The 24,769-nt window shown below is 41.2% G+C and overlaps 1 protein-coding gene across 1 annotated transcript in view; it reads right to left on the reverse strand.

The window, feature by feature from the left end:
• The window catches only part of LOC308341633 (myomegalin-like), a gene marked incomplete at both ends in the record, with an annotated part of 134,856 nt that overhangs the window by 72,417 nt on the left and 37,670 nt on the right, over positions 1-24,769 (reverse strand). The window contains 2 exon segments of the mRNA XM_080801657.1: positions 270-502; positions 6,262-6,347. Of these exon segments, the coding sequence (XP_080657783.1) occupies positions 270-502; positions 6,262-6,347 (319 nt within the window).

Consider the following 24,769-nt stretch of genomic DNA (forward strand, 5'->3'; position numbering starts at 1 on the left):
TGTTCCAGTCGTACACTGGGCGATTTTCACTTGTGACTCTAGGGGCATTATTACACGGAATTAAGGCCAGATTTAAATAATTTGAATGATCACCATTATCCAATATTATTGAGTTTTCTCTTAAGAATTTGAACCATTAATGCACGGAGCTTGGGATGTGGACCAGGAAGCCCTAGAGCAGCACAAATGCCTTCGTTGCAGTGAGGTGAACTCCCTTGCTATGGTGACCTCCCGATGGGCAGGCTCTCCTCCTCTGGGCAGTGTCCTACCTGATGTGGGCCACAGAGGAGAATCCTGCTTCCTCAATTTGAGCCTTTAGCTCTTTCAGTTCCCCCTCAGCTCTCCTCTTCTCCTCGAAGTGTTGGTGGATCTCAGCCCTCAGATGGAGCATTTCCTCCTGAAGACCTCTGTTATTGTCCCCTCCTGCTGAGGAAGGAGGGGGAAGACATACATTCTGGGTCTCCACAGTTGCCAGGCTTTTCTCCAAGGCCACCTTGATGAGCTGAAAGAATATCGTAATTTATTTTTTTTTAAAAAAGATTTATTTATTTATTTGACAGACAGAGATCACAAGTAGGCGGAGAGGCAGGCAGAGAGAGAGAGGATGAAGCAGCTCTCCGCTGAGCAGAGAGCCCAATGTGGGGCTTGATCCCAGGACCCTGGGACCGTGACCCGAGCCGAAGGCAGAGGCTTTAACGCACTGAGCCACCCAGGCGCCCCAGAAAATCGTAATTTAAAGAAGTTAGGTCATGAGAGAGGATTTAAGAGGAACATCAGATTGCAAAGACAGTCATTATTGGGAACAAAAAAGACAGCCCTAAAATGAGCTCGCCCTAAGGACTTCCTCAGCCATAAGGGCCCTGGAGACTGGTCTGGATGGGGAGGACACGTGGGAGCCAGTGTTCAGAACTGCTTCCATGGGCAGAAGAGCCGCATCCAGATGTGGGTGAGAAAAAAAACACAAGCCCATCATAAATAAAAACCCAATGCAAACAACTGAGGTTTACACAGAACCAGAGAGTGTGGATGCTGTGATTCTTCTCTCCCTAGGGAACCGAGTCTCTTGAGAGGCTTCTTACAAGACAGGAAACTTCCTTGACACCACAACATCCAAGTCCTTGACTATAAAGATCTCGGCTTGAGACACCAGCTCTCAGAGCCTAAGGCCAAGCCTGCACCTCAGGCCCTAAAAAGGAAGACTGAGACAGGAGGCACTCAGCCACAGGTAAAACAGCAGCTTAATTTCACTGGCAGCAGGAGAATCACACCCCATAACTACGGAGAAGTTAAAGTGAGGCCACCTGCGCATTTGTTGCTTATCACTCTTGCGCTGATGTTGACAGGTAAACTCTCTCTACAAATCTAAGCACCTGAGGAGAAAACAAGGTGGAAACAACTTTCCAACACGTTTCTATGTTCGTGGATACTCCTGAAGTTACTCTTCAGTGCGTCAACTCAAGCAGATCATGTAGCTTTTCTTCAAAGGAGGAAAAATTCTCCTTCAAAGGAGAATTTTTTTTAAAGATTTTCTTATTGTTCATCTTGGGTTCCTCTCCAGTTTCCCCCACACTGTTAAAAGTATAGAAACCAAAACCTGAGTATGAGAACCCACTCCGTGTATGACTAGGTATTTTTGTGCAAGGGTTTCTTGTCCATCCATCCAATATTAATCTTAATACATCCCAATGTTATGTTGCTTCTTTCTCCTCTTGGCGACTGCACTTTGGGGTTCTACTTAGCTTGGGGTCTATGTTGACTTCCCAGTTTCCCACCTCTCTTCCACAGCTATTTCGGGCTCGTGCTGTTTCTTCTATCTGTATTAACAGTGTGACTTATACTTGTCGCTGGTAAATTCGTTCTGGCTATCCAGAATCATTTCTCAATGATCAAAGTCTTCAAAATATTTTATGTGCATCTCCATAAATCAAGTAGTAGCCACTCAATTGGGCATTATTTGTAGAGTTAATTACATGCTTTATACCTTCATTTGGGTTACAAATATATAGAACAGAACAGGGCCCAGAGCCACTTAAATGGATCAATGACTGACAGAGCTGCTTGGCCTGTGGCACAAAGCCACAGACTTCTGCTTGTAATGGAGCTTGGTAAGACCTAGGCTGCATGGGTGAGTCGATTCACAACATGAATTTGCCAGTAGCACAGCCGTTGAGGTTGCAAAGACAGAAAATGAAGAAAGATGCATAGACACAGCTGCTCATTTCCCAGGCCTTCCTTGGGTTCTGAGCCTGACTTTTGTCTCCCTGGTTCTCCTACCAGGCTCAGTTAGGTTGGCCTATCTCCACATGTGCCACCAAGCACTTGGGACAAAATAAAGAAAGGGGGACTGGATAAAACCACTTCTGAAAATTTAGGACTTCAACCCCTCATTTAAACTATGAGATGTTACCTTTCTATATAAACCCTTTCCAAAAAACTTAACGAAAATAAACATTGGCAAGACACCTGGGTGGCTCAGTCGGTTAAGTATCTGCCTTCAGCCTCAGGTCTTGATCTCAGGGTCCTGGGACTGAGTCCCACATTGGGCTTCCTGCTCAGTGGGGAGTCTGCTTTCCCCTCTGCCCCTGTCCCTGCTTGTGCTCTCTCTCTCTCAAATAAATAAAACCTTTAAAAAAATAAATAAACATTACCATCAGCTTTGAATATGGGCACTTTATTCTTTGCTAAAAACTAAGTGTTCTTTCTCTTTAAAAATAACATCTCACTTTTGGACTCCTGGGTGGCTCCATTGGTCAAGTGTTTGCCTTCGGCTCAGGTCATGATCCCAGGGTCCTGGGATTGAGCTCCATGTTGGGCGCCCTGATCAGCAGGGAGTCTGCTTGTCCCTCTCCCCCTACCCCCTGCTCATGCTCTCTCTCTCAAATAAATAAATCTAAAAAAAAAAAATCTCATTTTAATGATATCTTTTTTTAAGTGGGCTCCATACCCAGGAAGGAGCACAACATGGGGCCTGAACTCATGACCTAGAGATCAAGACCTCAGCTGAGATCAAGACTTGGATGCCCAACTAACTGACTGAGCCACCCAGGTGCCCCATCTATACCTATCTATTTTTAAACTGCCTTCTGAATGTATGTTATCGTTCACTGATTTAAATATACATAGTGTCTTTAAAAATAAAAAAAAAATAAATAACCGCGGAATGTCTGTACCAGAAAGGACCTGGTCTAATTTCCCACTTTAAAATTAGAAAATAGAGCTATGGGGGCGCCTGGGTAGCTCAGTGGGTTAAAGCCTCTGCCTTCGGCTCAGGTCATGATCCCAGGGTCCTGGGATTGAGCCCCGCATCAGGCTCTCTGCTCAGCAGGGAGCCTGCTTCCTCCTCTCTCTCTCTGCCTGCCTCTCTGTGATCTCCATCTGTCAAATAAGTAAATAAAATCTTAAAAAAAAAAAAAATGAAAATAGAGCTATGATTTGTTTCCCAGCTAATTTGGGTTCTGTGTCAGCAGAAGCTTACTTTAGGCTAACTTATCTTTAAAACTGAAATGTAAATGCATGAAAAATGACGCAGAATCTAGTTTTTTAATCAGTTTTTCTTTCTCATCTATGGAAAGTTGACATTTCTATATTTTTTCCCAAATAAAACCCCAGGGCTTTCAGTATGTGTGGTGTTAGTATAAATCCTTTAGGTCTATTGTTAGTTATATCTCGTACAGTTTCCTCCCCACTGGCCAGTCCCTAATTCATTTGTTCTATTGCTTCCATGGTAAAATTAAACCTCTTTTGTGTGTGCTGGGTTTCCTTTTACCCTACAGAAATTCATATGCAAGTCTGATCTCCTGTCTGAATCGCGTTGTTTTGTTTTTACCTTATGACATATGTTTCACAATGTAAATCACTTCTCACACATGTGAAAGGTATTGATGTTTTTTTCAAGTTCCTCACACGAAGTCTACTAACTTTTTTCTACATCATTGCATTTGACACCTGATAACTTTTTTTTGTTGCATACATTCAAATGAAGAAAGGCAATTTCACAGGCATTTCCTAGTTATTTATTAGAGACCTTACATTTGCTTGAGAATGGGATTTTGTGGGAGATACCTGGGGAAAATTATCAACATAGCCAGACCTGAGATTTCCAGATGTGAATGAGTCTAAAAATAAGGATGAACCAACTTGCTTTGGTCAAAAGATAGCTCTTGCCTTAGAAGGAACACAATGTGGGATGTGTTTGTTAGGGGAAGTCTGTGTATACCTGAGGTAGGAAGGTAGCTTGGTGTTGAATAAAGTTTACCTTCCAAGGATGCGGCAAAGAGGAACTCAGAGCCTAACTGTAAGAGTCTATTTTGCCGGAAACCAGCAAACACAGTTTTGAGAATCTGGACACAAGAGTTATGGCAAAACAAGCGTCATTTATTTGGTAGCCGGACAGTCATGCCCTCAAACTCCAGAAAAGCTGAAGTGAATTTACAATGATTTGTACAAAGGTTCCTCCTGCCCAAAACTAGACATTGATTTTCAAGGAAAGGTGATGGAAAGAAAATTACGCTTACCCAAGATATTCTCCATCCAGCAGGTATATAAATTTGTCCATCATGAGCCCTATCCAAAGGCTAACAAATAATTCATTAAGTATCTCTGCCAAGCAGTAGGGCAGCCATTGCAAGGGAAATATACTTGCCCCAATGCAAAAGGTTTAGTCCAGGGTTGAACTGACCTTCTCAAAATGGGACCTGGTTATTTGCTCCATGCTAGGCTATGGGAAGGAAGGTTGAGAAGGAATAACTTTACAAACCTGTTTGCCTACAACTGAGAACTAGAGCAAAGGGCTCACATGACTACTCATAGTTAAGATCTTGTCAATCAGAATCTGGCTGTCTTCACATCTGTGTCTCTTGTTCACTTTTTCTGGAACTAATCCTGTCCACAGCAGCAATAACCACATGACCGGCTGATACCCCAATCTAACTCTTAGAATGGACATTTGCTTATTTTGCAGATCCCTCTCTTCTCCCCAGAGCCCCTCAGTGGGAGGAGTGGGAGGCAGAGGGATCTGTCCGGAGAGGCAATACTGTACATAATTAAAGTCACAAGCATTGGTTAGGAGAACTTAGAAGCTGTTCAAGCAAAAGGAGAAGTGTAATTCATGCAAGAATTTAAGGGAGAAGCAAGGGTCAGGTATGGCTAGAGCAACAAAAAGGGGATCTTGGTAGAAGGGGAAGAAAAGGTGTTGAGGACGTGAGGTATCCCAGACAACCAACTACTCATGTCCTCAAGAGCCAAAGACTGTGCCAAGTCCAATGAGATTTGAGGAATGCTCATGTAGGGTCTTTTTGTTGGTCTCTTTTTATTATACAGGAGGTATAGAGGCAGACCCAGAGCGCCTCATTTTCCCAGCAGTTTCTCTAATAGCTCCAAGGAAGCTATCCCTGGAAAAGCCCAGCTACTTCTGCAGAAGGACAAATACCAAATGATCCACTTTCTCCTTAATAACTCAGAGACTCACAAGCATGGTCCATGCAGGAGGTGTGATTGCTAAGTGTCACTGGGCAAGGTGGAGACACACAGGAGTGCCAGTGAGTGCACTGGGATCACTGTCAGTGACTTAATCTCTGAAGTCCAAGGCATTCAACTCTTGAGCTTGCGAACTGCTGGTTACACCTTCAGTGATGGCTGGTGTGAACAGTATTTCAGCCCTGGGTAGCAAGTTCTGAGGTTTGATGGGGGCTTGCTCTTGAAGTGTCACCTGCTGGTCACTGATGTATCCCAACCTGGGTGGTCTGTCAGGTTGTCCAACAGACTTCTGTTTTGTGTAAAGAGATTTCACCAAGACAGATCCCTGCTTTGGAAGCATTTCTGATCCTCTTGGAGGTTCTCAGCACTTTTCCTGAAGTGGATCTTAGGCCTGCCACCTCCCCCAGCAGCGCTCCGATGAATTCCTGTCTTCTGTGGTGTGTTTCAGATACAAAAACCCAAGAGGGGAACTGTCCATCATCTTGTTGTAAGTAAAAATTCTTCTGAAGCTAGAGCTATAGGTGGTACATAGGGGCAAAGGTGGGAAGGAGGAGCAAGAGATAGAAGGGGGGGGAAAAGGTGGATTGGAGAGAAAAGTGGAGTGAGGATAGGGGTTGGCTGGCAACGTGGCTGGGAAGCTCAGGGAGGGCGGAAAGAAGACTGGGAAGTGGTTTTGATAAAAAGATATCTTCTTACTCTAGGCTTACAAGGGCTGCAGGAGACTACCAGACCCCAAAGGGCTATGAGCCTGCCACCCTGGGAACCCAGAACCTGACTTGGACTTACTTGCTGGCTACTGTGTTCAGCTTCCTCCTCGATGCTGTCTGTGAACTCGGTGCTAGCGTCTTCAGTGTCGTCCCCTGCAGCTGCACCTGGAAGTGAGTCCAGAAGAGAAAGGTGATTCCCTTCACAGGTGGCTTTCAGACAGCAGCTGAAATTACGCTTTTTGCCATCTGCCTCTGATTTCTTCCTTTCCCCATATGCATGGCCCCCTAGCCAGCAGGGCTGAAGGTGGAACCACTGTACCAAATCTGCAGAAAAGACTTATATCACGGATAATTTCTAATATTTAAGCTTAAGCCTTAAAACATTCGCTGACTTTGACTGCACAGACCTGTACCTAAGGAGCTGGCTGTTAGATAGAGTGGTTACCCCCTCACCTATTTCCAGAAAGCCTGAACTATTTCCTGTCCTGCCAGCCCGGCTACATAACAACTTTGTCCTTTGAAACATGGGCCCAACATGACTAACCTTTTCTCCACCATCGAGTACTGAGAGGGTCCCTGATTTCCTAGGGATTAAGGGAGACCTGCTTTTCTCATCCTTTTCCATCTCTGGGGTCATGGGGTGGCCATACCTCTGAGGAACACCCCTCTAGGGGCTGTGTATTCTACAGAAGCTCAGGACTAGTTAAGACTCAAGGCACAGAATGGTTTTGGTGTTTCCTAATTCCTTCCTTTTACCTCCCCACCTCTCTCAAACTCTTGTTCAATGCCCCCAGCATCTTTTGCCTGAAGGGTTTCTTATAGTTCTTATACTTCCAAGTGAGTTTTAATACATTCTTTTGTTCCTTAAAGATGGACACAGTCATCCGAGGACACAAACATCTATGTCTTGCACTAAGGGAGGAACAATAGCTGCAGTTTGTGGTCTGGGCAAAGGTCTGAGACACCGTTGACCAATAAATAGAACTTTCTGTAATTCTATGTATGTGCTGTCCAATACAGTAGACACACGTGGTTACTGAGCACTCGAAATGGGCTAAGGTGATTGAGGAACTAATTTTTTTTATTTAATTCAAATTTAAATTCAGCTAGGCACACAGGGCTCATGGCCACCACATTGGACAGAACAAAGCTGGGGCATTTCTTCCTTTCCATATCGTTATAATAAAAGACTGTCCATTCAATTTTAGATTAAGACTTGTGGCCCACATTACTGATTTCTTCTGAAGTTGGGGGAATTTATGATGGTTAATTCATTTTAATACCAAAGAAAATCTACCATGACAATCCCCGTGTCTACAGAACAGGTCTTATAGAAACTGCCTAAGTTCGAGAAACCTGAGATCTCATTCTGATTCTGGCCTCAGCAACCAACCTATTAAAACTCCTCTTCTGGCCACTGAGTAACCTGTGCCTGAAAGAGATTAGGTGGTTTGTCCACGGTTACACAGATAGTCCTGACAAGAGCTGTGCCAAGAAGTCAGGTCTCTGGACTTTCAGACAGAGGCAACTCACTGCTCCTTCTGGTGACAAATCAGATCTTTATCTTTGCTTCTTCCTCCAAGACCAAAGAACCTGCTCCTGAGCTCAGACATCCATGGATAAATAATGAGCATCCACTATCCTCTCTGCAGATAAGGTGAACAGACCATCTCACACCTTCATTCCATCTCTTGTCATCTGCAAGTTCATGGCAGAATGCTTGCAATGACCCAGGCCAATCTTATTAAAGTACTGAAAGGTAGTAAGTATGTTGCCCTAACAACCTAATCTTATGACTCATTCCATGAGTGTTTTATTAACGTTGAACCAAGTTCCTGTGCCCTGTTCAATAATGTCCTACCTACAAGAGGTAACTCCACCTCTCAGATTGTTAGGGATTCCTTGGCAGACATTGTACAAGAGGGATTTCCAATACTTACTGTTTCAAACTAGCCCCAGAACCATCTCATTCACAATAGTAGCTGCAAGAGAGATGGATGAACAGACTCCCTAAACTTTGGCAGCTCATTGAAATCCAGGATGCTAATTCACTTGCGGACATCCATATCTTACTATGCTTATTTTGGAAAATCATTCCCTGTACAACAGTAGAGATCAGAATCTTTTGTTTTTTCCTTGTAAAGGAAATGAATGTCCCACTCAATGACAGATTAAGAAAACATGGTTCTCACATTGTTTCTCCTCTGAGCTTCGGGCTAGAGAATGTTCCTATGGTTGAAGAAAGCTCAGCTGGATGAGTTGAACTCATCTCCATTATTATTCTTGAGGGCTTGTGTGGCCACACTGCCCTACATCCCAGGGGGATTCCTGGGCTAGGTTCCAGGAGTAAGTTTAAGGGACGATTGGAAAAAGTAACTATCACTGGTCTTGAAGGCTTTCATCTCACATGTTCTGCCCTCCATTTACCTTTGTTGGCCTTTCTGATGCCATGCCTGCATTTTTAGGTAATGTTCTCTCTGTAATTCACTCAGGGTCACAATACCATGGTTTTGACTTCATCAGGAGTTAAATGGAGACAAAGTAAGCATGCCCATTTCATCCCAACATTCTACTACATAGGAGTTTTGCTTTCCTCATTTGTTTTTAGCTAGTTTAGTCTGGTGTAGTTCCTTTAGGGAAACTTCAACAGTTGCTCAGCCTTTTACCAATTTGAATTAGAATGCTGAAGGCTGTGGGGGGAGGGGGCTAGAATAAAGTTGAAAAAGTTTTACAGAAAAAATTGAAATGAGTAAGTTATTCCACATAAAGCCCTGTAGGTTTGCACTAAACACCTTTGTTACCATTTTTTAAATCAATGACGGTAATTTCTCTTTTTTGAGGGAATACCCTTTTCTAAGCTTTTACAAGGCAACAAAATGCTATCTTCCAAACTAACTGGTGATGTTCTAAATTTCTGATTTAAATCTACTATACTTTATATTGGTGCACCTACTGCTTATTATTTTAGATACTCTGAAAAGTAAGAGTCTGTCACTTCAAATTTAACTTTCTTCTCCAGGTTAAGTTTTACACATTAGACTAGAAATTTCATTTAACTATTTTTTTTTTTTTTTTTTTTTGTATTTGAGGCTTTGATGGTGGTTCCCAAATTGTGGTTCTTGAAAATTTCTACATTCAGATCCAAACTCCCTTTTAGATTTAGAAAATTATCCTCCACCAGCTAACTTGATAAAGTACACAGAAATAAAATACTGTAAATCCTTCTGTGAAAATTTAAGTGTCATGTACATGTATTCTTTTAATCATTGAAACAGAAATGGATAGTTTTGTGGAGATTTTAAAATTGAGGATGGCATTAATTATTAATATGGACCCTGGAGCCCAACTGTCTGGGTTTGATTTCTGCTTCTGTCATTAGTTCTGTGACTTTAGGCAAGCCACAACCTTTCTGTAACTCAGTTTCCTTACTTACTAAGTAGGGGAAACAGTGATATCCACTCCATACAGGTGTTCACTAGTGAACTTCAAAGGATTTGTTGTGTTTGAAGTGCTTAGAACAGTGTTTGGCATACAGTGTATACACATTAAATATTGCTTTTAAGCATTATTATCATTAGTAAACTGACATGGTCTGTGGGCTGAAAAAAGGTGGCCACAGAACCTAAGTGTAATCTGCAGAGATAAATTTTATACGTAATGTTATAACTGGATGATCTTGATTGCACTTATCTGCACTTCCTTACTTATGAATTTCCGTTTCCCCCAACGGGAGGCTTGAAGTAACACTTTCTGGTCTCTCTGCTTCACAGGACAGTTGAAAAAATAGAGTTGTCAGTAAAGTAAGATGAATTCTTTTGGACGGGTGTTTTACAAATAGGATTCATCATTATTACATTATAACTGTCTTAAAACTCTATCATGTGTGAATAAGCCTTAGAGGAAAAATCATAGACTGTTAATTATTCAGTAATGAGCCCAAACTGGGTTTTGACAAGACCATTTTCTCTAAATTCTACTCTACAGTCATTATTGTTTCCCCTTTAAGCTATTTTTAATCAACCAACAGAAAAGGAGTGGTATTTCCCGTATAGTTACTCAGAACATAGCAGAAATCCTATTTGACTAATTTTGAAAGGGGATTCAAAGAACAAAAACTGTACAGCATGAGCAAGCATGCGGTGCCAAGCCCCTGGTTGGTCTTCCCCTGAGCACCAGGCTCTCGTACCAGATGCTCTGGGACGTCTCACCTTCACTCTTAGGCACCTGCCATGTGCTCATTATTATGAGAACTCTTCCATGTTCACATCATGAGCCAACTAACTGTCCCTGACTTAAGTATGATGATGCTGTATGACAGAATCCAACAGAAAAGGTCTCCTGTCAAACTCAGCATCCATTCCCTTCAGGACCAAAAAAGAACTTTAAGGTTTCATATAGTCCTCCATAAGCTTCTGCTGAGAAGTAGAAGTCTTCCACTAAATAGATTCTGCTCTTGGGAGAGAAGTAGCTAGGAAAGAAAACTGGGGTCTGCGGCCGAGCCCCTGCTGTCTGCCGAGACCCTTTACCGTGTAGCTTGGTCTATAGATGGCAACACCTCTCAAGCAGCTTTCCAGCTTGTACTTTATTCAGAAAGCAGTTTTTCGGGGGACTGACAATTCTGTAACGTCAAGGAGTTCCTCCTGCTCATGGCCTCTTTTCTTTTCCTCAAAGAACACAAGCAGCAGGCCTTTCCAGGAACATTTAGGGGAGGAGCACCACCCACCATTAAAAGCTGACTCCTCACACCTCCATCCTGCTTACTACTGCTCTCCTTCAGCAAGGAGAACAAGAAAGAGTTTTTAAGGGAAGGGAGTTCATTTCACATTTTGGGGGGAAGAGTAATGCTGTTTCTTTAGTCTCACTTCCTTGAGAGAAGAACAATCCAGGTTTCTTCCTTGTCCCTCCTCTAGTTAAATAAATCACAAAAGCATCCACTCATTCCAGAGCCTTAACTTTGACTTGGATTTTTAGTACTGATTCTCCTATAAGGAAACAAACAAAAAAGACATGAGCTTTCTCTACTTCTCTTCTCATCCATCTTTTCAAGAATGAAACCAAATGGTTACTGTTTGGCCTTTGATATTTTATCGGATCAGTAACAATTTTCTGCGTCTCAACTAAAGTAGCTGAAATTCTAACACTTATGTATTAAAAAGAACACTCTCCACTTCAGCACAAATGTTAACACAGTTTAACATTGAGAGAAACGAATTTCCAGAGGAAAATATACAGCTTATCTGGGTGGGAAAATAGTCCTATAAATAATCTAACGCCAAGTTATTGGACATTTAACATGTCACTTCCTTCTTCATTTAAATTGTTATGAAATCACTTTACTTTTTCTCTACAGCTCTACGATCAAAATTTTAAGCGATAAAAGTAAAACTGCTTTTATTATCAAACTGAATACTTTGTGGAAACAGAAATTCATGACTTTTAGGACATCCTTGTACACACACATGCCTTTAAAGTTTACGGACTGAGAGGTTGGTATTTTAGAGTAACAATTTTGATAATTGCTAAAGGAAGCACTACAGACTTAAGTTATATACTAAAAGCAAAGCTACATGCATGCACTAGACAATTATGAGTTTTTAAAGGGAAAAAAGAAGGTGATTTAGCTCATCTACTTAACACCCCTGTTCTTCGTATAATTTTCTATCTAAGATTTTCTTGCCAAACTTCCAGCTATACCCTTGAGCTTTGGCAAAAGGAAAGAATATGATAAATAAAAAAAGTTTATTTCTGGAATTTGACATTAAACAACATAAAGGGAAGGTAATGCAAAAAGAATCAGTACATCACTTTGTAAGTTTAATCATTCTTTTTTGAAATCTAGTAAAATTCATATTGTCAGCTTTACATGTTGTTTCCCTTCCACTTCTCATCCTCTACTGGAAGCAACTTACAGTGCAATTTTTTTTATTTGGGAAACTTGGCCCGGCTCATGGGATTACATATAAGGAAGTTGAGGACTTATTTTTTGTCAATACTCAAACTACTTAAAAGCAACATGCCTGTCTTCTAATTATAATAAAGTTGTTTAACAAAGTTATTACTCTAAATATCTAGTGAGAAGATGTCTTAAATCCATATTCCAAAATGTTGTAAGACATAAAAACTATTAACCTACAGAAATCACTCTGATATATTGTCCCATTCACTCATTCCTTCTAAGTTTTATTACCAGGTTGGTTCATATAAGCTCTGTATTTCTAGCTACTCTTCCTACAGTAGCGATGGTTCTTCATGACCAAAGAGAGAAGAAAGCTCTCTAAATTTTAAACTTAAAAGAGAGAAAATATTCTATATGCTCAGGTCTCACATGATGTTACTTTCTGAAAAAGAAAGCCAATTTTGTTTAATCTACCTCTAGTACCATTTCTACAAGGCAAGATGGAAAGGGGACTGTCAGGGCATGGTTCCTACCATTTCTTCTTAGCTTCATGGGACCGATTGCCACATTTCCCTGCAGGGCATTGGCTGCAGACCTGTAGAATTACTACTGAGGCCCTAGTTGAAGAGGCAACTTGAGTTTTTCAGGGACATCAAACTCATGTTTTTCATATTAAAAGACCATGAGGGGCGCCTGGACAGCTCAGTCAGTTGGGTGTCTGCCTTCAGCTCAGGTCATGATCCCAGAGTCCTGGAATCAAGCCCCAAGTCGAGTCAGGCTCCCTGTTCAGTGGGGAATCTGCTTCTCCCTCCCCCATCCCCCTGACTTGTGCTCTCTCTCAAATAAATAAAAATAAAAATCTTCAAAAAATAAATAAAGACCATGAAACCAGAAAACAACAACCTTATCCTAATAAACAGGAACTAGAGTTTGCTAATACCAGCTGCCCAAGGAAAGCAAAGGAACTGAAGTATTGTCCCTTTAAGGTTTATAGTCTAAAGAGAGGTGACCATAGGTAATTCAACTTTTATTTCTCAATGAAAAGAGCATTTTTTGGTATAGTCTGATCTGTTTCTCCTTTCCTTGATCAGAGAATCCTAGATCAAACTGGAACAGAGACAGAACTAACATCAATTTTCTTGAAGTGTTTTGAATCTGTGAACCAAACTTCCCACACTCACATACCAAATTAGCATAAACAAACATCAAAGTGAAAGGGCTTTTAGGTATATCCGTCCCAGAGGTCACTTAGGTATAAACTGTGCAAGGAGAATATAGATATAAACTGTGCAAGGAGAATATACTAAAGAGCCCTCCAGGAAACTTTTTGTGGCTAGGATCTAATATCCTGTATAGGTCACAATTTTCTTAATCTTTATAGCTCTCTTACTGTATATAAAATGATACTGACAAATCTTTTTAAAATATGAAAAAGGAAAAATATGCTGCTGTCCGCAGTGAATGGAGAAGCAGGTGTGGGTGAGATTCAGGATAAGAGCACACCTACCAAACAGATGGCTGACAATATTAAAATAGCCCAGTAGTTCCTTCCCAAAATAATAACTTTGCTAAATAGCTTACAAGAAAACAACAGAAAAATGTTGACTTTTACTAATTGTCAGACTTCTGCAACAGAAAAGCATTTAAGGGAAATATTGATCAAAAGGACTTCCATTTCACTCTTTAAATAAATCCTCCTGGAGGTCCTTTTCAACTCTACAGCTCTAAGAACTATAGACTTCATCTCTGCTGACTCTTACAACCATTGCTTTGTATATTTGCTATGATTCAAAAAGGAAATGTAAGTAAAAACAAATCTATCAATATGGATTTTTCTCAATTTAAGTTCTGTGCTTCTAATTAATCATGACCTGAGTTTAATTCATTCAAGATGATTTTCTTTTTTTTAATTCAAGCACAAGGTTCTACAAGCCCATGACGTGTTCTCTAAAATTACTGTAAAGCTGAAAAATTCCTGACAAAGGTAGAATAATCCAGTAAGAGAAAGGGTCTGTGCTCTTGGAGAGAGAACGGAATCATACTGTATCATGGTAAGTAGAATTCCATGAATGATGTGGCCAATGACAGTATCATCTATATGTGGGTTTACAGAAGAAAATTCATCAGAGTGGAGTTCTCTAACAAGATGCCAAATCATCACACAAAATTTTTAGACTAGCAAACTCTCTCCAGGTAAGCACTGTTGGCAAGCCTCATTCTAGGATGTCAGCAGCAGATTTTAGTCACATCTACGGTATCAGGATCAACCTCATAGTTTATCCTTTGCCACAAAAATCAATTATCTAAAATGTTTCCCAAGGACCAATATTAAGGGTGAGTAACTGTAGCACAAGTTAGTCTGTCTCTTCAGGATCCAAATCAGGATCAGAATTCACTTACTTTTTCCCACTAATCTATTTTGATCATTTTTCAATAGTTGTGTTCCTCAATATTCATCCAGCCACCTTAATATTTCTAACACTTAGTAACTGTTCAAGATACCAAGGGAAATGCCTACTCTTGGAGGATGATAGAAGCAGGAGTAGTACAAGCAGAACTAGCTGTGGAGGATATGGGCCCTGTCCACACTGTCCAGCCTCCTCACGACTGGCTGCTGGAGGAGAAGGTGAGAAGAAGCCACCTGAGCGGGGACTGCCGAGGGGGTGTGTGGTGTCAGGACCCCACAGAGGAAGGGCATGCTTTGTAGACACTTGGCTTCCATGGTTTTGTGTGTGGTGATGTGGCCTCTCACCATGCTGTGCATGGGGGCTGTGGGGTCTCCCTTTCTGGGCTCGGATTCTTCCCAGGTTCCACAGCTGTGTTTGTGCCCACGTGGATTCAGTTCCTGGGGCTCCTCAGATGGTCTGCATCAGGGAGCGGCCACCCTGCTTGGGACTCATGCTCCCCCCACCGCAGCCCTGCAGGGTTCTTCCTGCATCCATACTGGCTCCAGGGCTGGTCCGGAGTTTGGAAGTTTGGGAGCGACACTGTGGAATCTATAGACGGCTTTGGGGAGAGCAGGTGTTTTCCTGGTGTCGGTTCCTCCCTGAGCACAAAGTTTCTCCCCGCATCCATGTGTCTCCCTCCCTGTCTGTCCTCAGTGTTGCATGGCTGTCAGAGGACAGGTCTCTCCCCTCCTGGGTTCAGGGGACTCCTAGGTATCTTGTTCTTTTGGACCAAGTAGTAAATGATATTGTTCTCCATGGACTTTTCCCGATGGTTCCTTCTGAGCACGTAGAAATGCAATTGATTTGTGTATATTGATTTTGTTCCTTACGAATTTCTTGAGTTTATTAGTTCCTTTCACCTTAAACTCAAATGGCCAGTTATTTGACCAACAACGTGGGTTTATTTGGGAAGAGCAGAGAATGGCGATCTGGACTGAGCAAGCTCCAGTCCCATCACAGGCAAGTGCAAGAAACAAAGGAGAGGAACAGTATTTCATGGAGAGCAAGGAAGCGGTTGGGAGGGCTGCTTGGAAGGAAAGTCCCCTGGAGAAAGGCAGGGGTTCAGTGAGTGTGTGTGTGTGTGTGTGTGTGTGTGTGTGTGTGTGAAGAGGGTTCTCACTGGCTTAGCTGCAGGGATGCTGATTTCCTGTAGAAGGTGAACGTTCCAGCTTCCCCTGTGGGCCTGGAACAGAGCAGCCTATCCTGTGGGGGCTACTATTGTGGGGTCTGTAATGGGCTCCATTTTAATGCAGCAGCAGGCACCCCCTTCCAGCCTCCCCTTCTGGTGTCCCCAGTCCACTCTACTGAGGCTTCCTTCCTGCCTTTTCAGTTCTAAGCAGGTTGTGGGGGAGCATTGTAGAGAATTGGAATTTCACACTTCACTGCTTCTACTGCACCCGAGACACGGCGGCACCTGATTCAATGCCCCCATGAGTCTCTTGCTAACATGTGGCCTCCTGCAAGGGTGAGTGGCCTCTCCACTGTGGGTGACCTATATCTGGGGGGAGGCTTGGCCTCCACCCCAAAGTCTGATGTCCTCTCTGCTTCTGTGATGTGGTGCTGAGGTGGGTGTTCAGAAGAGTCATTTCCTCTGCTGTGATGTCACAGCAGCACAGATGAGCTTTATCTCCACACTCGAACTCCCCAGCTGTTGTTTCTCTACCACATCTGCCACTTCACATGGACTACTTCAGTGCATTTTACCGCAAACAGGGACACTGTCCTGCAGAACCACCATATAACCCCAAGTGAGGAAATCATGATGGTTCCCACATTTGAATCCAGACCACAGGTCCACTCCAGCTGTCACCACCTGCCCAACGGTCTGAAATGTCCTCTCCATTCGGATCCAGTTTTCTTCTTCCGGAACTTATTCAGGACCTTCCCTTATTTGGGTAACCTTGACGGACTTAAGGAGCACAGACAGCTCCCAAGTGAGTGGGATTTCTATATGGCTTATGTCACTGGGGCTCTTTTCAGTTTCTATCCGCGTTGTGACATGCATCAATCCTTTGTTCACTTTTTCACAGTGACTAAACGTAAGAACATCGACCCCTTAAAACATTTCAGGTTCACAGTTCTCTGACCTTAGCTGAGTTCCCACAGTTGGACATCATTCTCCAGAACTTTCACATTCTCCCAAGGGAATCTGTATGCATGAAACACCAACTCCCTATTGTCCTTTCCCTTCAGCCCCCTGCAGCCACATCCAGCTTTTTGTCCCAGACACCTCCAAGGGGAATCATATAGAATCTCTCCTTCCATGCCTGGCTGATTTCACTCAGCATAATGACTTCCAGGTTCAATCTGTGTTATAGCCTGTGTCAGAACTCCCTTCGTTTTTAAGGCTGAATCATGTTCCATGGTGTATAAACCACATTTTGTTTATCCATTCGTCTGTCAGTGGACACTTGGGTGGCTTCCGCCTTTTGGCTGTTGTGAGAAATGCTGTTCTGAATAAGGGTGCTTCTGCTTTCAGTTTTGGGGGGCATATAGGCTGCAGTGGAATTGTGTGTTTAATATTTTAAGGAACCACTGTATTTTTTTCCACACAGATGAGCCATTTTACTTCATTCCTTCCTAGGGCAGAACAAAATAGCCATTTATGGATCAACCTCATTTTGTTGATCCCTTTCTCCATGGATGGATATTTGCACAGTGTCTGGCTTTTGCCTTTTGCGAGCACTGCTGCTATGAATATTCCTGTACATTTTTGTTCGTTTGTTTGAACCAGTGTTTTCAATTTGGGGGATATATATCTAGGAATGCAATTGTTGAACCATATGTTAATTCTGCTTTGATCTATTTGAGTAAATGTCAAACTATTTTATACATAGATGCACTATTTTTTACAAGCAAGGTATAAGGGTTTCAGTTTCTCAATATCCTTTTGTTATTTTTAGTTTTCTCAATCATAGTGATTCTACTGTGTGAAAGGACATCTAACTGGTTTAAATCTTCATTTCCATAAAGACTAATGATGTTTAACATCCATTCATGTGCTCTTCACCATTTGCATGATTTCTCTGGGGTTGTCTTTTTGAGTTGCAAAAGCTCTTTACATATTCTGGGCAACAGACTCTTTTTAGATAAATAATGTACAACTATTTCCTTCCATTCTGGAGGCTGCCTTTTCACTTTCTGGATAGTATCTTCTTATGTACAAATATTTTTAATTTTTTTTTTACATTTTTTTAAAGAGTGAGTGAGAGAGAGTGTACAAGTGGACAGGGCAGAGGGAGAAGGAAAGAGAATCTCAAGTAGGCCCCAAATTCAGTGTGGAGCATGACATGGGGCTCTATCATGACTCTGAGGTCATGATGTGAGCCAACATTAAGAGTCAGATGGTTAACCAACTGAGCCACCCAGGTGCCTGGGACAGATTTTTAATTTTAAAGATATTATTTTATGTATTATTTTCTTTCCCTTCTTATGTTTTGGTGTCAGATCTAAAACCATTGCTAAATCCAAAGTTATGAAGATTTATCCCCATTTGTTTCTTCTAGAGCTTATAATTTTACCTCTTACATTTAATCTTTAACTTATTTTGAGTTAATGTTTATATGTGGTGTGAGGTAAGGGTCCAGTTCCATTCCTCTGTACATGGATAGCCAATTATCTAGCACCCTTTGTTGAAACGACCATTCTGTCCCCCTAGTATAATGTTGTTGTCTACCCTTGTCAAAATTCAGTGGACCATAGATGAAGGGGTTTATTTCTGGGCTCTCAGTTAAATCCCACTGATCTGTATGCATACTTTAAAAAAAAAAAACCCTATTTTATTTATTAATTTTTTTTAAATTTAAATTCAACTATTTAACATCTAATGTATTATTTGTTTCAGGGTGTATGCATACCTTTACAACAGTATTACAATGTTTTATTTACTGTTGCTTTGTATTAAGGTTTGAATGTTGGAAGTATGACCTTTCACCATTGATTTTCTTTTTCAAGAAGGTTTTGGTTATCTTGTGGTCCCTTAAAATTCCATATGTGCATTTCTTCCCAAAGGCCTTTGTGCAATTTCTTTGGAAGACACTGAATTTCCACATTGTGTACTGTTGCCATCTTATCAGTAGTATGTCTTTTCATCACCATGGGGTATCCCCAGATTTATTTAGGTTTCCCTTACTTTCTTTCAGCAGTGTTTCATAATTTTTGGTGTACAAGACATATACCTTGATTACATCTATTCCTAAATATTTTTGTCAATGTTGATATTCCCTAAAATGGAATTGTTTTCTTAAATTCCTTTTTGGATGATTCATTGCTAATGTATACAAATAAGAGAGATTTGTGTGTATTGATATTTTGTCCTCTCACTTTGCAGAATTAAGGAACTGGCTGTAATTCTTTGTTGATTCTTTAGGAAGCTCTTTATATGAGATGATGCCATCTCTGGTCTCTAAATAGATCTAGGTCTACTGTTTCCTTTCACATGTGGATTCTTATTTCTTGCCTCATTGTTCTGGGTAGAACTTTCAGTACAATACTGAGCAAGGAGTGAAAGGCAGAATGATGGACTTGTTTGTGATTTCAGAGTACAGCTGTCAGTCCTCAAAATTGGGCATGATGTTTGATTAGATTTAGGGTGGGGTTAGGGTTAGGGCTTAGGGTTAGGCTCTCCCTGTCCTCTGCTGTACAGAGCCCATTCTTCTGCAGTAACCAGCAGAGTGATCTTTTCAGAACATAACCTGTGATTCAATATTTAGAAAACCCTAAAGACTTTACCAAAAAAGTGAGAACTTATAAACAAATTCAGTAAAATATCAGAGTACAAAATCAATACACAAAAATCTGTTTCGTTTCTCTCCATTATATGCAAACTACCAAAGGAATTAGAAAATAATTCCTTTTACAATTGCATCAAAGGAATAAAATATCTAGGACTAAATTTAGCCAAGGAAGTGAAAGATCTGTCTCCTAAAATGTGTATACAGTTGATAAAAAAATTAGAAATATGGAGCACTGGGTGTGGTGCATAAACAATGAATTCTAAGACAGTGAAAATAAATTTAAAAAGTAAATAAAAATAAAAAAAAAGAAATTAGAAACAAATCGAAAGATATTCTGTGCTCATAAATTGAAATAATTAAGATTTTAAAAATGTCTATATTAGCTTAAGCCATCTATAGATTAGGCGAAATCCCTATCAAGTACCAAGTAGCATTTTTTAAAAAATTTATTTATTTGTTAGAGAGAGAGAGCGAGCGAGCACAGGCAGACAGAGTGGTAAGCAGAGGCAGAGGGAGAAGCAGGCTCCCCGCCGAGCAAGGAGCCCGATGTGGGACTCGATCCCAGGACGCTGAGATCATGACCTGAGCCGAAGGCAGTTGCTTAACCAACTGAGCCACCCAGGCGTCCCCCAAGTAGCATTTTTAAACCAAAATAGAACAATGTTAAATTGTTCTGAAACAACAAAGATCCTAAATAGCCAAAGCAATCTTAAGAAGGAACAAAGCTGGAGACATCATACTCCCTGATTTCAAACTATATAACCAACCCACAGTAATCAAAATAGTACAGTGTTAGCAAGAAAACCAACACATAGATCAATGGAACAGAATAAAGAGAAATACAGTCATATATGTATGAGAACTTATGTTAAAGAAGACCAGAATATAAAATGGAGACAGGATAGTCTCTTGAATACATAACATTTGGAAAACTAGACAGCAATATGCAAAACAAAATAAAACAAAACACACACACACACACAAACACACAAAACAAATCATACTCTCTTATACAATATACAAAAATCATCTCAAATGTGGTTGAGAACTTGAACCTAAGACTTGAACCTATGAAACACTCATACAAAAATAAATAAATAAATAAATCCTAAGTGGTGGGGGAGACAAGATGGTGGAGAAGTAGGAGGAGGCACCATTTCAACCTGTCCCCTAAAGTGAGCTGATTACCTACCAAAGAACTCTGATCATCCATGAAATCAGCCTGAGATTAGAATTATACACTTCTGGATCTCTACGGGGGCAGAAGACACTAGTGGGCAGGTAAAGTGGAGTGGGAACATCAGACTGATATCGGAAGATAAACAGAAGTGGGTGGGAGCCACCAGAAGCGACCCATTGCAAAGTAATATCCCAATACGAGAGTGCCCTGTGATTGGAGACCAGCATTAACTTGGAGCCTGGTTGAAAGCACTCCAAAAGAGCAAAGGACCCTAGGGGAAAGTGGGGGAATCGGGTGGTTAGGGACAAGGGCTTAAGCCCGCTGATCCAGAACAGCCACCACTGGCGCTGAGCCAGAGAGAGTGCAGCGATGAAGCCAGGTCTTGGTCCCTGAGCCACCGGAGCCCCTGAGAGTGTCTGGGTGGCGGCACTGGTGAGGGTGAGGGAGCCTTGCCAGACAGCAGAACCATAGCCTTTGGCACTCTGCAGGGGTGCGCGGGGGTGCACGGGGGTGTGCGTGCTGTGCAACCAGAGTCTGAGTCACGCCCTACACCCTCCCCCGAGAGAGGTGTGTGCAGGTGCCAGTCCTGGAGAGTCTGAGCACTCCCAGCCCAGGCCAGCAGGAAAATCTCAGTGCACTCTCTCTGGTTGGGACCTCTCTGGCAGTCTGGAGCTGCCCAGACAGCCACGGCTAGCATTTCTCATGGTTTTGGGTACAAGCGGGAGTTCCTGTGACCCCAGAGACCATGACAGGGAATGTGCTCTGCCAGCAGCAGAGGGGGAATTTCTGTGCTCTGGGAGCACCCAGAGGGGAAAAAACTGAGGCTTCTCTCTGAGAGGGAGGTCTGGATGCAGTTTGCTTTCCTCTAAACCTCCAAAAACCTCCAAAAGCTGCCAAGGTGAGAGAAAACAAACAAACAAACAAAAAAACCTCCAGAGAACAAAAGCCTGAAAAACCAGTTTCCTCAGAGTCCAGCCCCTTGATGGGAGCAGGAGGACTTAACTCTAGTAACACTCCCTGAAAACCATGCAGCAGGACCCTCCCCCAAAAAGCCAGCCAAAAAAAAAAAAAAAAAAAGACAAGAGGACAACCACCACTACTTCATAGATACAACTTCTATTCTTAATTCATTCCCACTATTCTGGTTCTTTTCATTTTTTAAATATATAACTGTTTAACCTATTTACCATCGCAAGGAGATGTTCAGTACATCAAATTCCACAATAACCTTTTAACCTCAACTTTTTGATACATATACCTGTGATTTTCTTTTGTTTTTCTATTTTTTAATTTAATTTAATTATTATTTTTTAATATTCATATAGAGATAAGCTTCAAGGTAATCCCCTTTCCCCAATCAATGTTACCCCTATAGGTAAACCAGTTTTAATCCCCCCTTTATCTTAGGAAAGTTGAGTCCTTTAACAAAGATATCAAGATATATCCAGGAAGAATTAAAAAACTTCCTCGTCCACACTGAGAATTTATAACCAATCTCCCATCTTTTTCTTCTGTCAGTGTTTCTGTGTATTTCTTTTTGTCCTGGTAGTATATAAATCTTATACGTGGGGTTCTTTATGACGAGGTTCTTTTTATTTATTTATTTATTTATTTATTTATTTTTCTCTTGGCATCTACTTTTTTTGGTCTTTTTATTTGTCTGTTTTTGTTTGTATACTTCATAAATCTTACCTTGGGGCCCATTTGGGCTGGGCCTTCCATTTTATTTTATCTCTCTCTTTTTTTTCCTGTCTCTCTCTCTCCTTTTTTTCTTTTCTTTTTTTTTTCTTTGATAGCTCAGAGGCATTCTAGGGTGCACCTTGCTTGCACCATGGTTGATACATTCAGCTACACAACTGTTCAGCCATCTTTCACCAAAATGACTAGGAGGAGGAATGTCCAACAGAAGAAAAATTCAGAGACTGGCCGTCTCCATCAGAGCTAATGGGTATGGACATAGCCTGAATTCCCTTTCTGACATACTCTCTAACAATTATCCAGGACGTAAACAGTATGTCAGAAAGGGAATTCAGGCTAACAATTATCCAGGCAATAGCTAGGTTGGAGAAAGCCTTTGATGACAAAATGGAATTGATTAGGGCGGAAGTGAAAGCCACCAGGGATGATGTTCACAATGTTCTCAGTGAGTTCCAATCTAATCTAAATTCTCTGCAAGCTAGGGTAACTGAGGCAGAAGATAGAATTAGAGATCTGGAGGACAAACAGAGAGAAAGGATCAGGAGGAAGCCTGGAACAAACAGCTTAGAAGCCAAGGAAACAGAATTAGGGAAATAAATGATGCAATGAAATGTTCCAAAGTCAGAATTATTGGAATCCCTGAAGGGGAGGAGAAAGAAAGTAGACTAGAAGATATAGTTGAACAAATTCTCCATGAAAGTTTTCTCAATCTAGGGAATTGAACCAGGGTTCATGTACTAGAGGCAGAAAGGTCTGCCCCCAAGATCATGGAATCTAGAAAGACCTCGAGACACCTGATTGTGAAAATGATGAACCATAATTGTAGACAGGAGCTCTTGAAAGCAGCTAGGGCAAAGAAATTCCTTATATACAGAGGAAAGCCCATCAGAATAATGTTAGACCTGTCCACAGAAACCTGGCAAGCCAGAAAGGGCTGGCAAGAGGTATTCAGGGCACTAAATGAGAAGAACATACAGCCAAGAATACTTTATTCAGCAAGACTGACATTCAAAATAGAGGGAGAGATAAAGAGCTTCCAAGACTGGCAAGGTTTAAAAGAGTATGTGACCACCAAGCCAGTACTGCAAGAAATATTAAGGGGGGTTTTATAAAAGAGGAAAAAAAAAACAAAGAATATCATTGAACAGAAATATATGGAGACAATCTAGAGAAACAACGAATTCACAGGTAACACGATGTCAATAAAAACGTATCTCTCAATAATCACTCTCAATGTGAGTGGCCTAAATGCGCCCATAAAATGGCACAGGGTTGCAGATTGGATAAACTAAGAAGACCCATCCATATGTTGTCTACAAAAGACCCATTTTGAACCTAAGGATACACCCAGACTGAAAGTGAAGGGATGGACAAGCATCTTTCATGCCAATGGACCTCAAAAGAAGGTTGGGGTAGCTATTCTCGTATCAGATAAATTAGATTTTAAACTAAAGACTGTAGTCAGAGATACAGAAGGACACTACATCATTCTTAAAGGGAAGATCCACCAAGAAGATCTAACAATTGTAAATATTTATGACCCCAATATGGGAGCAGCCAACTACATAAGAAAACTGTTAATCGAGATAAAGAGTCATATTGATATGAATACATTAATAGTAGGAGATCTTAACATGCCACTCTCAGTAATAGATCATCCAAGCAGAAAATCAATAATGACACATTGGACAAGATGGACCTCATAGATATATACAGAACATTCCATCCTAAAACAACAGAATACTCATTCTTCTCAAGTGCACATGGAACATTTTCCAGAATAGACCACATACTGGGTCACAAATCAGGACTCGACCGATACCAAAAGACTGAGATTATTCCCTGCATATTCTCAGATCACAATGCTTTGAAACTGGAGCTCAACCACAAGGAAAAGTTTGGGAGGAATTCAAACACCTGGAAGCTAAAGACCACCTTGCTTAAGAATGCTTGGATCAACCAGGAAATCAAAGAAGAACTTAAACAATTCATGGAAACCAATGAGAATGAAGACACTTCAGTCCAAAATCTATGGGATACAACAAAGGTGGTCCTAAGGGGGAATACATAGCCATCCAAGTCTCCCTCAAAAAAAAAAAAAAAAAAAAAGGAAAAATCCAGAATACACCAGCTGTCTCTACACCTTAAAGAACTGGAGAATCAACAACAAATGAAGCCAACTCCACACGCAAGAAGGGAAATAATCAAGATTAGAGCAGAGATCAATGAGGTAGAAACTAGAGATATAGTAGAACGCATCAATGAAACTAGAAGCTGTTTTTTTGAAAGAATCAGTAAGATCGATAAACCATTGGCCACACTAATCCAAAAGAAAAGAGAGAAGGCCCAAATTCATAAAATTATGAATGAAAAGGGAGAGGTCACAACTAACACCAAGGAAATAGAAACAATCATCAGAAATTATTATGAACAGTTATATGCCAATAATTTAAGCAACCTAGATGAAATGGATGCATTCCTGGAAAACTGTAAACTTCCAAAATTGAACTAGGAAGAAATTGACAACCTGAATAGACCAATGTCTAGTAATGAGATTGAAACAGTGATCAAAACCTCCAAAAAAAAACCCAAGAGCCCAGGACCCGATGGTTTCCCTGGGGAATTGTAAC

Source organism: Martes martes (genome assembly GCF_963455335.1).
Source record: "Martes martes genome assembly, chromosome: 4".
Classification (NCBI taxonomy): Eukaryota; Metazoa; Chordata; class Mammalia; order Carnivora; family Mustelidae; genus Martes; species Martes martes.